The sequence below is a fragment of the Phyllobates terribilis genome, unplaced genomic scaffold (genome assembly GCF_046119375.1).
Source record: "Phyllobates terribilis strain yellow unplaced genomic scaffold, ASM4611937v1 Scaffold_12__6_contigs__length_324123572, whole genome shotgun sequence".
In the NCBI taxonomy this organism is placed as follows: domain Eukaryota; kingdom Metazoa; phylum Chordata; class Amphibia; order Anura; family Dendrobatidae; genus Phyllobates; species Phyllobates terribilis.
The window spans coordinates 19,557,958-19,574,410 of record NW_027362772.1 but is presented as its reverse complement, the minus strand read 5'-3'; the positions used below and the strand labels follow the sequence as shown (position 1 = coordinate 19,574,410).

General features: G+C 33.3%; 1 protein-coding gene across 1 annotated transcript in view; it reads left to right on the top strand.

Annotated features, from left to right (window-relative positions):
* The window catches only part of FXYD1 (FXYD domain containing ion transport regulator 1), a 41,376-nt gene that overhangs the window by 23,797 nt on the left and 1,126 nt on the right, over positions 1–16,453 (top strand). Inside the window, exons 4-7 of the mRNA XM_073655653.1 lie at positions 12,599–12,673; positions 14,322–14,358; positions 14,573–14,622; positions 15,007–15,040. Of these exons, the coding sequence (XP_073511754.1) occupies positions 12,599–12,673; positions 14,322–14,358; positions 14,573–14,622; positions 15,007–15,029 (185 nt within the window). The 3' untranslated portion in view covers positions 15,030–15,040. The remainder of the gene's footprint in view (positions 1–12,598; positions 12,674–14,321; positions 14,359–14,572; positions 14,623–15,006; positions 15,041–16,453) is intronic.

Genomic DNA, 16,453 nt, shown 5'->3' with positions numbered 1-16,453 from the left:
ATAACTACTATAATACTGCCCCTATGTACAAGAATATAACTACTATAATACTGCCCCTATGTACAAGAATATAACTACTATAATACTGTCCCCTATGTACAAGAATATAACTACTATAATACTGCCCCTATGTACAAGAATATAACTACTATAACTGCCTCTATGTACAAGAATATAACTACTATAACTGCCTCTATGTACAAGAATATAACTACTATAATACTGCCCGCTATGGACAAGAATATAACTACTATAATACTGCTCCTATGTACAAGAATATAACTACTATAATACTGATCCTTATGTGCAAGAATATAACTATTATAATACTGCTCCTATGTACAAGAATATATCTACTATAATACTGCTCCCTATGTACAAGAATATAACTACTATAATACTGCCCCTATCTACAAGAATATAACTACTATAATACTGCTCCTATGTACAAGAATATAACTACTATAACACTGTCCCCAATGTACACGAATATAACTACTATAATACTGCTCCTATGTACAAGAATATAACTACTATAATACTGCCCATATGTGCAAGAATATAACTACTATAATACTGCTCCCATGTACAAATATATATCTACTATAATACTGCTCACTATGTACAAGAATATAACTACTATAATACTGCCCCTATGTACAAGAATATAACTACTATAATACTGCCCCTATGTACAGGAATATAACTACTATAATACTGTCCCCTATGTACAAGAGTATAACTACTATAATACTGCCCTCATGTACAAGAATATAACTACTATAATACTGCCCCTATGTGCAAGAATATAACTACTATAATACTGCCCCTATGTAAAAGAATATAACTACTATAATACTGCCCCTATGTACAGGAATATAACTACTATAATACTGTCCCCTATGTACAAGAATATAACTACTATAATACGGCTCCTATGTACAAGAATATATCTACTATAATACTGCTCCCTATGTACAAGAATATAACTACTATAATACTGCCCCTATGTACAAGAATATAACTACTATAATACTGCTCCTCTGTACAAGAATATAACTACTATAATACTGCCCCTATGTACAAGAATATAACTACTATAATACTGCTCCTATGTACAAGAATATAACTACTATAATACTGCTCCTATGTACAAGAATATATCTACTATAATACCGCTCCCTATGTAAAAGAATATAACTTCAATACTGCCCCTATATACAAGAATATAACTACTATAATACTGCTCCTCAGTACAAGAATAAAACTACTATAATACTCTCTGCTATGTACACGAATATAACTACTATAATACTGCCCCTATGTACAAGAATATAACTACTATAATACTGCTCCTATGTACAAGAATATAACTACTATAATACTGCTCCTATATACAAGAATATAACTACCATAATACAGCTCCTCTGTACAAGAATATAACTACTATAATACTGCCCGCTATGTACAAGAATATAACTACTATAATACTGCCCGCTATGTACAATAATATAACTACTATAATACTGCCCCCTATGTACAAGAATATAACTACTATAATACTGCCCGCTATGTACAAGAATATATCTACTATAATACTGCTCCCCATGTACAAGAATATAACTACTATAATACTGCCCCTATGTACAAGAATATAACTACTATAATACTGCTCCTCTGTACAAGAATATAACTACTATAATACTGCTCCTCTGTACAAGAATATAACTACTATAATACTGCCCCTATGTACGAGAATATAACTACTATAATACTGCTCCTCTGTACAAGAATATAACTACTATAATACTGCCCACTATGTACAAGAATATAACTACTATAATACTGCCCCTATGTACAAGAATATAACTACTAAAATTCTGCTTCCTAAGTACAAGAATATAACTAATATAATACTGCCCCTATGTACAAGAATATAACTACGATAATACTGCTCCTATGTACAAGAATATAACTACTATAATACTGCTCCTATGTACAAGAATATAACTACTATAATACTGCTCCTATGTACAAGAATATAACTACTATAATACTGCCCCCTATGTACAAGAATATAACTATAATACTGCTCCTATGTACAAGAATATAACTACTATAGTACTGCTCCTATGTACAAGAATATCACTGCTATAATACTGCTCCTATGTACAAGAATATAACTAGTATCATACTGTCTGCTATGTACAAGAATATAACTACTATAATACTGCTCCCTATGTACAAGAATATAACTACTATAATACTGCCCCTATGTACAAGAATATAACTACTATAATAATGCTCCTATGTACAAGAATATATTTACTATAATACTGCTCCCTATGTACAAGAATATAACTACTATAATACTGCTCCTCAGTACAAGAATATAACTACTATAATACTGCCCCTATATACAAGAATATAACTACTATAATACTGCTCCCTATGTACAAGAATATAACTACTATAATACTGCCCCTATGTACAAGAATATAACTACTATAATAATGCTCCTATGTACAAGAATATATTTACTATAATACTGCTCCCTATGTACAAGAATATAACTACTATAATACTGCTCCTCAGTACAAGAATATAACTACTATAATACTGCCCCTATATACAAGAATATAACTACTATAATACTGCTCCCTATGTACAAGAATATAACAACTGTAATACTGCTCCTATGTACAAGAATATAACTACTAAAATACTGCTCCTATGTACAAGAATATAACTACTATAATACTGCTCCTATGTACAAGAATATAACTACTATAATACTGCCCCTATGTACAAGAATATAACTGCTATAATAATGCTCCTATGTACAAGAATATAACTGCTATAATAATGCTCCTATGTACAAGAATATAACTACTATAATACTGCTCCTATGTACAAGAATATAACTACTATAATACTGCTCCTATGTACAAGAATATAACTACTATAATACTGCCCCCTATGTACAAGAATATAACAAATGTAATACTGCTCCTATGTACTAGAATATAACTACTATAATACTGCCCCCTATGTTCAAGGATATAACTACTATAATACTGCCTCCTATGTACAAGAAAATATCTACTATAATACTGCTCCCTATGTACAAGGATATAACTACTATAATACTGCTCCTCAATACAAGAATATAACTACTATAATACTGTCTGCTATATACAAGAATATAACTACTATAATACTGCTCCTCTGTATAAGAATATAACTACTATAATACTGCCCCTATATACAAGAATATAACTGCTATAATACTGCTCCTCTGTACAAGAATATAACTAATATAATACTGCCCGCTATGTACAAGAATATAACTACCATAATAATACCCCTATGTACAAGAATATAACTATTATAATACTGCTCCTATGTAGAAGAATATATCTACTATAATACTGCTCCTATGTACAAGAATATAACTACTATAACACTGTCCCCTATGTACACGAATATAACTACTATAATACTGCTCCTATGTACAAGAATATAACTACTATAATACTGCCCATATGTGCAAGAATATAACTACTATAATACTGCCCATATGTGCAAGAATATAACTACTATAATACTGCTCCCATGTACAAATATATATCTACTTTAATACTGCCCCTATGTACAGGAATATAACTATTATAATACTGTCCCCTATGTACAAGAGTATAACTACTATAATACTGCCCTTATGTACAAGAATATAACTACTATAATACTGCCCCCTATGTACAAGAATATAACTAATATAATACTGCCCCTATGTACAAGAATATAACTACTATAATACTGCCCCTATGTACAGGAATATAACTACTATAATACTGTCCCCTATGTACAAGAATATAACTACTATAATACGGCTCCTATGTACAAGAATATATCTACTATAATACTGCTCCCTATGTACAAGAATATAACTACTATAATACTGCCCCTATGTACAAGAATATAACTACTATAATACTGCTCCTCTGTACAAGAATATAACTACTATAATACTGCCCGCTATGTACAAGAATATATCTACTATAATACTGCCCCTATGTACAAGAATATAACTACTATAATACTGTTCCTATGTACAAGAATATAACTACTATAATACTCTCTGCTATGTACACGAATATAACTACTATAATACTGCCCCTATGTACAAGAATATAACTACTATAATACTGCTCCTATGTACAAGAATATAACTACTATAATACTGCTCCTATGTACAAGAATATAACTACTATAATACTGCTCCTATATACAAGAATATAGCTACCATAATACAGCTCCTCTGTACAAGAATATAACTACTATAATACTGCTCCTATGTACAAGAATATAACTACTATAATACTGCTCCTATATACAAGAATATAGCTACAATAATACAGCTCCTCTGTACAAGAATATAACGGCTATAATACTGCTCCTCTGTACAAGAATATAACTAATATAATACTGCCCGCTATGTACAAGAATAGAACTACTATAATACTGCCCGCTATGTACAAGAATATAACTACTATAATACTGCCCGCTATGTACAAGAATATATCTACTATAATACTGCTCCCTATGTACAAGAATATAACTACTATAATACTGCCCCTATGTACAAGAATATAACTACTATAATACTGCTCCTCTGTACAAGAATATAACTACTATAATACTGCTCCTCTTTACAAGAATATAACTACTATAATACTGCCCCTATGTACGAGAATATAACTACTATAATACTGCTCCTCTGTACAAGAATATAACTACTATAATACTGCCCACTATGTACAAGAATATAACTACTATAATAATGCCCCTATGTACAAGAATATAACTACTATAATACTGCTCCTATGTACAAGAATGTAACTACTATAATACTGCTCCTATGTACAAGAATATAACTACTATAATACTGCCCCCTATGTACAAGAATATAACTACTATAATACTGCCCCCTATGTACAAGAATATAACTACTATAATACTGCCCCTATGTACAAGAATATAACTACTATAATACTGCTTCCTATGTACAAGAATATAACTAATATAATACTGCCCCTATGTACAAGAATATAACTACGATAATACTGCTCATATGTACAATATAACTACTATAATACTGCCCCCTATGTACAAGAATATAGCAACTTTAATACTGCTCCTATGTACAAGAATATACCTACTATAATACTGCTCCTCTGTACAAGAATATAACCACTATAATACTGCTCCTATGTACAAGAATATAACTACTATAATACTGCCCCTATGTACAAGAATATAACTGCTATAATAATGCTCCTATGTACAAGAATATAACTACTATAATATTGCTCCTATATACAAGAATATAACTACTATAATACTGCTCCTATGTGCAAGAATATAACTACTTTAAACTGCTCCTATGTACAAGAATATAAGTACTATAATACTGCCCCCTATGTACAAGAATATAACAAATGTAATACTGCTCCTATGTACTAGAATATAACTACTATAATACTGCCCCCTATGTACAAGGATATAACTACTATAATACTGCCTCCTATGTACAAGAAAATATCTACTATAATACTGCTCCCTATGTACAAGGATATAACTACTATAATACTGCTCCTCAGTACAAGAATATAGCTACTATAATACTGTCTGCTATATACAAGAATATAACTACTATAATACTGCTCCCTATGTACAAGAATATAACTACTATAATACTGCCCCTATGTACAAGAATATAACTACTATAATACTGCTCCTCTGTATAAGAATATAACTACTATAATACTGCCCCTATATACAAGAATATAACTGCTATAATACTGCTCCTCTGTACAAGAATATAACTACTATAATGCTGACCGCTATGTACAAGAATATAACTACTATAATACTGCCCCTATGTACAAGAATATAACTACTATAATACTGCTCCTATGTACAAGAATATAACTACTATAATACTGCTCCTATGTACAAGAATATAACTGCTATAATACTGCTCCCTATGTACACGAATGTAACTGCTATAATACTGCCCCTACGTACAAGAATATAACTATAATACTGCTCCTATGTACAAGAATATAACTACTATATTACTGCTCCTATGTACAAGAATATAACTACTATAATACTGCTCCTCAGTACAAGAATATAACTACTATAATACTGTCTGCTATGTACAAGAATATAACTACTATAATACTGCTCCCTATGTACAAGAATATAACTACTATAATACTGCCCCTATGTACAAGAATATAACTACTATAATACTGCTCCCTATGTACAAGAATATAACAACTGTAATACTGCTCCTATGTACAAGAATATAACTGCTATCATACTGCTCCTCAGTGCAAGAATATAACTACTATAATACTGTCTGCTATGTACAAGAATATAACTACTGTAATACTGCTCCCTATGTACAAGAATATAACTACTATAATACTGCCCCTTGGTACAAGAATATAACTACTATAATACTGCTTCCTATGTACAAGAATATAACAACTGTAATACTGCTCCTATGTACAAGAATATAACTACTATAATACTGCTCCTATGTACAAGAATATAACTACTATAATTCTGCTCCTATGTACAAGAATATAACTACTATAATACTGCCCCTATGTACAAGAATATAACTGCTATAATAATGCTCCTATGTACAAGAATATAACTACTATAGTACTGCTCCTATGTACAAGAATATAACTACTATAATACTGCTCCTATGTACAAGAATATAACTACTATAATACTGCTCCTATGTACAAGAATATAACTACTATAATACTGCTCCTATGTGCAAGAATATAAATACTTTAAACTGCTCCTATGTACAAGAATATAAGTACTATAATACTGCCCCCTATGTACAAGAATATAACAAATGTAATACTGCTCCTATGTACTAGAATATAACTACTATAATACTGCCCCCTATGTACAAGGATATAACTACTATAATACTGCCTCCTATGTATAAGAAAATATCTACTCTAATACTGCTCCCTATGTAAAAGGATATAACTACTATAGTACTGCTCCTCAGTACAAGAATATAACTACTATAATACTGTCTGCTATGTACAAGAATATAACTACTATAATACTGCTCCTATGTACAAGAATATAACTACTATAATACTGCTCCTATGTACAAGAATATAACTGCTATAATACTGCTCCCTATGTACACGAATATAACTACTATAATACTGCCCCTACGTACAAGAATATAACTATAATACTGCTCCTATGTACAAGAATATAACTACTATAGTACTGCTCCTATGTACAAGAATATCACTGCTATAATACTGCTCCTATGTACAAGAATATAACAACTGTAATACTGCTCCTATGTAAAAGAATATACCTACTATAATACTGCTCCTATGTACAAGAATATAACTACTATAATACTGCTCCTATGTACAAGAATATAACTACTATAATACTGTCTGCTATGTACAAGAATATAACTACTATAATACTGCTCCCTATGTACAAGAATATAACTACTATAATACTGCCCCTATGTACAAGAATATAACTACTATAATACTGCTCCCTATGTACAAGAATATAACTACTATAATACTGCCCCTATGTACAAGAATATAACTACTATAATACTGCTCCTATGTACAAGAATATAACTAATATAATACTGCTCCTATGTACAAGAATATAACTACTATAATTCTGCTCCTATGTACAAGAATATAACTACTATAATACTCCTCCTATGTACAAGAATATAACTACTATAGTACTGCTCCTATGTTCAAGAATATAACTACTATAATACTGTTCCTATGTACAAGAATATAACTACTATAATACTGCTCCTATGTGCAAGAATATAACTACTTTAAACTGCTCCTATGTACAAGAATATAAGTACTATAATACTGCCCCCTATGTACAAGAATATAACAAATGTAATACTGCTCCTATGTACTAGAATATAACTACTATAATACTGCCCCCTATGTACAAGGATATAACTACTATAATACTGCCTCCTATGTATAAGAAAATATCTTCTCTAATACTGCTCCCTATGTACAAGGATATAACTACTATAGTACTGCTCCTCAGTACAAGAATATAACTACTATAATACTGTCTGCTATATACAAGAATATAACTACTATAATACTGCTCCCTATGTACAGGAATATAACTACTATAATACTGCCCCTATGTACAAGAATATAACTACTATAATACTGCTCCTCTGTATAAGAATATAACTACTATAATACTGCCCGTATATACAAGAATATAACTGCTATAATACTGCTCCTCTGTACAAGAATATAACTAATATACTACTGCCCGCTATGTACAAGAATATAACTACTATAATACTGCCCCTATGTACAAGAATATAACTACTATAATACTGCTCCTATGTACAAGAATATAACTACTATAATACTGCTCCTATGTACAAGAATATAACTACTATAATACTGCTCCCTATGTACATGAATATAACTACTGTAATACTGCCCCTATGTACAAGAATATAACTATAATACTGCTCCTATGTACAAGAATATAACTACTATAGTACTGCTCCTATGTACAAGAATATCACTACTATAATACTGCTCCTATGTACAAGAATATAACTAGTATCATACTGCCCCCTATGTACAAGAATATAACTATTATAATACTGCTCCCTATGTACAAGAATATAACTACTATAATACTGCCCCCTATGTACAAGAATATAACTACTATAATACTGCTCCTCAGTACAAGAATATAACTACTATAATACTGTCTGCTATGTACAAGAATATATTTACTATAATACTGCTCCCTATGTACAAGAATATAACTACTATAATACTGCCCCTATGTACAAGAATATAACTACTATAATACTGCTCCTCAGTACAAGAATATAACTACTATAATACTGCCCCTATATACAAGAATATAACTACTATAGTACTGCTCCTATGTACAAGAATATAACTACTATAATACTGCTCCTCAATACAAGAATATAACTACTATAATACTGCTCCTATGTACAAGAATATAACTACTATAATACTGCTCCTATGTACAAGAATATAACTACTATAATACTGCTCCTATGTACAAGAATATAACTACTTTAATACTGCTCCTATGTACAAGAATATAACTACTATAACACTGCCTCTATGTACAAGAATATAACTACTATAACACTGCCTCTATGTACAAGAATATAACTACTATAACACTGCCCCTATGTACAAGAATATAACTACTATAACACTGTCTCTATGTACAAGAATATAACTACTATAATACTGCCTCTATGTACAAGAATATAACTACTATAATACTGCTCCTATGTACAGGAATATAACTACTATAATACTACCCCTATGTACAAGAATATAACCACTATAATACTGTCCCCTATGTACAAGGATATAACTACTATAATACTGCCTCCTATGTATAAGAAAATATCTACTCTAATACTGCTCCCTATGTACAAGGATATAACTACTATAGTACTGCTCCTCAGTACAAGAATATAACTACTATAATACTGTCTGCTATGTACAAGAATATAACTACTATAATACTGCTCCTATGTACAAGAATATAACTACTATAATACTGCTCCTATGTACAAGAATATAACTGCTATAATACTGCTCCCTATGTACACGAATATAACTACTATAATACTGCCCCTACGTACAAGAATATAACTATAATACTGCTCCTATGTACAAGAATATAACTACTATAGTACTGCTCCTATGTACAAGAATATCACTGCTATAATACTGCTCCTATGTACAAGAATATAACAACTGTAATACTGCTCCTATGTAAAAGAATATACCTACTATAATACTGCTCCTATGTACAAGAATATAACTACTATAATACTGCTCCTATGTACAAGAATATAACTACTATAATACTGCCCCCTATGTACAAGAATATAACTACTATAATACTGCTCCTCAGTACAAGAATATAACTACTATAATACTGTCTGCTATGTACAAGAATATAACTACTATAATACTGCTCCCTATGTACAAGAATATAACTACTATAATACTGCCCGTATGTACAAGAATATAACTACTATAATACTGCTCCTATGTACAAGAATATAACTAATATAATACTGCTCCTATGTACATGAATATAACTACTATAATTCTGCTCCTATGTACAAGAATATAACTACTATAGTACTGCCCCTATGTACAAGAATATAACTGCTATAATAATGCTCCTATGTACAAGAATATAACTACTATAGTACTGCTCCTATGTACAAGAATATAACTACTATAATACTGCTCCTATGTTCAAGAATATAACTACTATAATACTGTTCCTATGTACAAGAATATAACTACTATAATACTGCTCCTATGTGCAAGAATATAACTACTTTAAACTGCTCCTATGTACAAGAATATAAGTACTATAATACTGCCCCCTATGTACAAGAATATAACAAATGTAATACTGCTCCTATGTACTAGAATATAACTACTATAATACTGCCCCCTATGTACAAGGATATAACTACTATAATACTGCCTCCTATGTATAAGAAAATATCTTCTCTAATACTGCTCCCTATGTACAAGGATATAACTACTATAGTACTGCTCCTCAGTACAAGAATATAACTACTATAATACTGTCTGCTATATACAAGAATATAACTACTATAATACTGCTCCCTATGTACAGGAATATAACTACTATAATACTGCCCCTATGTACAAGAATATAACTACTATAATACTGCTCCTCTGTATAAGAATATAACTACTATAATACTGCCCGTATATACAAGAATATAACTGCTATAATACTGCTCCTCTGTACAAGAATATAACTAATATACTACTGCCCGCTATGTACAAGAATATAACTACTATAATACTGCCCCTATGTACAAGAATATAACTACTATAATACTGCTCCTATGTACAAGAATATAACTACTATAATACTGCTCCCTATGTACATGAATATAACTACTGTAATACTGCCCCTATGTACAAGAATATAACTATAATACTGCTCCTATGTACAAGAATATAACTACTATAGTACTGCTCCTATGTACAAGAATATCACTACTATAATACTGCTCCTATGTACAAGAATATAACTAGTATCATACTGCCCCCTATGTACAAGAATATAACAACTGTAATACTGCTCCTATGTAAAAGAATATACCTACTATAATACTGCTCCTATGTACAAGAATTTAACTACTATAATACTGCTCCTATGTACAAGAATATAACTACTATAATACTGCCCCTATGTACAAGAATATAACTATTATAATACTGCTCCCTATGTACAAGAATATAACTACTATAATACTGCCCCCTATGTACAAGAATATAACTACTATAATACTGCTCCTCAGTACAAGAATATAACTACTATAATACTGTCTGCTATGTACAAGAATATATTTACTATAATACTGCTCCCTATGTACAAGAATATAACTACTATAATACTGCCCCTATGTAAAAGAATATAACTACTATAATACTGCTCCTCAGTACAAGAATATAACTACTATAATACTGCCCCTATATACAAGAATATAACTACTATAATACTGCCCCTATATACAAGAAGATAACTACTATAATACTGCTCCCTATGTACAAGAATATAACTACTATAATACTGCCCCTATGTACAAGAATATAACTATAATACTGCTCCTATGTACAAGAATATAACTACTATAATACTGCCCCTATGTACAAGAATATAACTACTATAATACTGCTCCTATGTACAAGAATATAACTACTATAATACTGCTCCTATGTACAAGAATATAACTACTTTAATACTGCTCCTATGTACAAGAATATAACTACTATAACACTGCCTCTATGTACAAGAATATAACTACTATAACACTGCCTCTATGTACAAGAATATAACTACTATAATACTGCCCCTATGTACAAGAATATAACTACTATAACACTGCCTCTATGTACAAGAATATAACTACTATAATACTGCCTCTATGTACAAGAATATAACTACTATAATACTGCTCCTATGTACAGGAATATAACTACTATAATACTACCCCTATGTACAAGAATATAACTACTATAATACTGCCCCTGTGTACAAGAATATACCTACTATAATACTGCTCCTATGTACAAGTCATGTCGTAGTTTACTATGTTGATTCATCATTTATTGCCACATTTTGATGTAAATTGGACATACGATACAAATATCATTAAGGACCCCCATATGGACTCCTTCTGACTAATGCTCCCCTCTGGGTACGTTTAGCGTGTACATTAGGATTCGCCCGGGGTACACACTATACTTGTTGTGAATGTGACCTTATGTATTGTGTTCACACACTTTACATTCTGTACATTGTCCGCATCCCCCGCGCCCCTGCTGCTGATACTGTATCTAATCTCTTAGTATTTCTGTCCTGACTGTATCACACATTCCTCTCTCCCCAGATTATCACTCCCTGCGGATCGGTGGCCTCGTCTTTGCCGGCGTTCTCTTTATCCTGGGAATACTCATCATTTTGAGTGAGTGATGTTTTGACTGATCCTCCAGGGACAGAGGCCATGTAAATTTCTCAATGTCTGTCAGCCGTGGATAAGCAATGCCAATGACATATTACTGACTGGCATAAGACATATTAAGTATAGCTGCGAGAATGGCCAAAACATGCCCTGATCCAGTATTAAAGAACATCACATCTAGAAACTAAGCCCCATTTATTATAACAGTATATATCTGTACACTGCAGAGCAGGATGTGTAATCAGGCTGTCTTATACATCTGGTCACATACCTCAGTCGTATCCAGACATACCCTCACTGCAGGAAAACATGACAATAGCCATATATTGCCCCTATTGTAATATCATTCATTGAACATCCTAAGAGGACAGGGTCAGCAGAGTCATCTCATAGTCATTAGAGAAGAGAGTTAGCAGAGTCATTTCATAGTCATTAGAGAACAGGGTCAGCAGAGTCATCTTATTGTCAGAGGGCAGGGTCAGCAGAGTCATCTCATCATTAGAAGGCAGGGTCAGCAGTGCCATCATTGATGGGCAGGGTCAGCGGAGTCATCTCACTATCATTAGAGAGTGGGATCAGCAGAATCATCTAAATCATTAGAGAGCAGGGACAGCATAGTCATCTCAATGTCTGAGGTGGGAGGGTCAGCAGAGTCATCTCACTATCATTAGATGGCAGGGACAGCAGAGTCATCTCTGTCTGTGGCAGGAGGGTCAACAGAGTCATCTCATTATCATTAAAGGGCAGGGTCAGCAGGGTCATCTCATTATCATTAGAGGACAGTGTCACGAGAGTCATCTCACTATCATTAGAGAGCAGGGTCAGCAGTCTCATCTCATTGTCATTAGAGGACAGGGTCAGGAGACTCATCTCACTATCATTAGAGAGCAGGGACAGCAGAGTTATCTCATTGTCATTAGAGAGCTTTGATAGCAGAGTCATCTCTGTGGCAGGAGGGTCAACAGAGTCATCTCATTATCATTAAAGGGCAGGGTCAGCAGAGTCATCTCATAATCATTAGAGGACAGGGTCAGCAGAATCATTTCACTATCATTGGAGAGTGGGGTCAGGAGAGTCATCTTATAATCAGAGACCTGGGTCAGCAGTGTTATCTAATTTTTATTAGAGGGCAGAGAAGGCAGAGTTATCAAATTATTATTAGAGAGCAGAGGCAGCAAAGTCATCTCATAGAGCCATCTCAGAGAGCAGGGACAGCAGACTCTTCTGATTATCATTAGAAAGCAGTGACAGCAGAGTCATCTCTTTATTTAGAGAGTAGGGAAAGCAGATTCCTTCATTGGAGGAGAGGGACAGCAGAGTCATCTTTATTTTATTTAGAGAGTAGGGACAACAGAGTCATCACATTATCATTACAGAGTAGGGACAGCAGCGTTATCTCATTTTATTTAGACAGCAGGGTTATCGCATTATTATTATTATAGGGCAGGGTCAGCAGAGTCATCTTCTCATTAGAGAACCAAGCCAGAATAGTAATCTCATAATTACAGGGCAGTGTCGATTGTATTTCTGATTAATAAAACTATGATTAAATAACTGACTAACTTTGATTTTTAAGGGAATTAAAAAAAAATATGATTGCAGCACGTCATGTATTTATAATTAATGTTTTGTTTTTCATTTTTTTCCTTAGGCAGAAAATGTCGTTGTAAATTCAATCAGCACCAAAGGTAAAATAACTGAAACGGATAAATAAAAATGAAAAGATTTTTAGATGTTTTTTTGCTTGGAGTGTCCTTCATCATCCTCCCAATACTCCGTAGCCCAAAGATACACCAGCCCATCTATAATATAAAAAAGTAGATTGTTTGCTATTATATTCCTTTCCATTGGAATCTTTCAATAAATGAATCTATTTTAAGAAGTAACATTTTCTATCCACAGAACTGGAGAACCTATAGAAGAGGAAGGATCCTTCCGAGCATCCATCAGACGTACGTATGACCCTAATCCTGATTAGTGGTACTATGGTAAATATGCCTGTAAGATTATCGATAGCCGTGGCATTAATTAAAAGCTTTGTGGGTTGTTATGTGGATGACTATCTCCGTGTTAGAATATCGGGGAGAAGTTAGAAGCCATTTACTTTTATTTACAATATAATGTATTTATTTTATTAGCATTCTTATTGATAAAATATTACCTTTCCTAGAAGTTACATTGTGATTCACGAGCCCATGTTTAGTAATGGTGCTTGTGCCTTTAAATGGCCTTGGCATTCTTAAAGGAGTTCTACTTCATGAGAAAGTTTTGCTTATAATGTTACAAGTGGTAACTTGACTGTTTCTATTTTTTTTTTTTGCAAACTTTACATTTAGGTTTATCCAGCAGAAGATTGTAGTGTACAGTACGGTAAGTAGAGCTAAGGCCATATTAAACCCCCATAAATTAATGTACTAATGAGTCAGGGCATCGTTGCTCTATGGTGAGGAAAGCTGTGTAATACCCTATACAGGACCACAGAGGGCAGAGCATGACCGAAAGATTTAAATGATGCACGTCTGAGCCACTTCACCCCCTCCCTATGGAATTGTATGGAGTAAAATTCCAGGTATTACAGGATACAGAAACATTACACTGCAGCTTTATAATATATTCCATGGCGTTATTTTTTAATAAGTGCATCATCTCACACTAGAGCTGGATTCACAGCAGCACTGCTCATCAGCACTACTGTATAATGTCCTCTATATGGCTGCTTATCAGTAAGTGTTTTGTATCACCTCAAGCTGTAGTGTTACGATACTGGCATAGTACTGCTGGAAACCAGTGGCCGATGGAGCACAAGCAGGAACAGCAGGCAGTAGTAAAAGTTCTTGTAGCTAGCAAAAGGAGTTGAAAGAAACAATCCATAGATGGGTGAGAACAATCTAGGTAAGAATGTTCAGGAGCTTGGCAACTGGAAACTAGGCGAACAGCTAGACACAATACTCAAGCAATGAGTGAGAGATCCATGTGGCTTTAAATAGGCCCAAACAGGAAACAAGATGGATCCCACAGGTTCAGAACGGTGGCTCATTGGTTAGCACAGCAGCCTTGCAGCGCTGGGGTCATGGGTTCAAATCCCACCAAGGACAACATCTGCAAGGAGTTTGTATGTTCTCTCCGTGTTTGCGTGGGTTTCCTCTGGGTTCTCCGGTTTCTTCTCACATTGCAAAGACATACTGATAGGGAATTTAGATTGTGAGCCCCAATGGGGACAGTGCCCTTAATGTCTGTAAAGCGCTGTGGAATTAATGGCGCTATATATGTGAGTAAAATAAATAAATCTTCCATCTTAGTAAAGGGCAATTGCAGAACACAGCAGAAGCCTCCAGTGGTAAGGAGTGGGATTGCAGTACAATTATTAAGGTGAACAATAGCAGCCACTAGTGGTCAAACTGTAGAAGGACAACTGGAATTCTGAAATGTAGTCACAACTACACTGCTCAATACTGCTGTATAGCATCCTCTATATTGCAGCTTATCAGTACGTGTTTTGTCTCACCTCAATGCTGTAGTCACAGCTATACTGCTCAGTACTGCTGTATAAAGTCCTCTATATTACTGCTCATCAATGTTTTGTCTTAACTCAATGCTGTAGTCACAGCTATACTGCTCAGTACTGCTGTATAATGGCCTCTCTATTACCGCACATCAATGTTTTGTCTTATCTCAATGCTGCAATCACAGCTATACTGCTCAGTACTGCTGTATAATGTCCTCTATATTACTGCTCATCAATGTTTTGTCTTGCCTCAATGCTGCAATCACAGCTGCATTGCT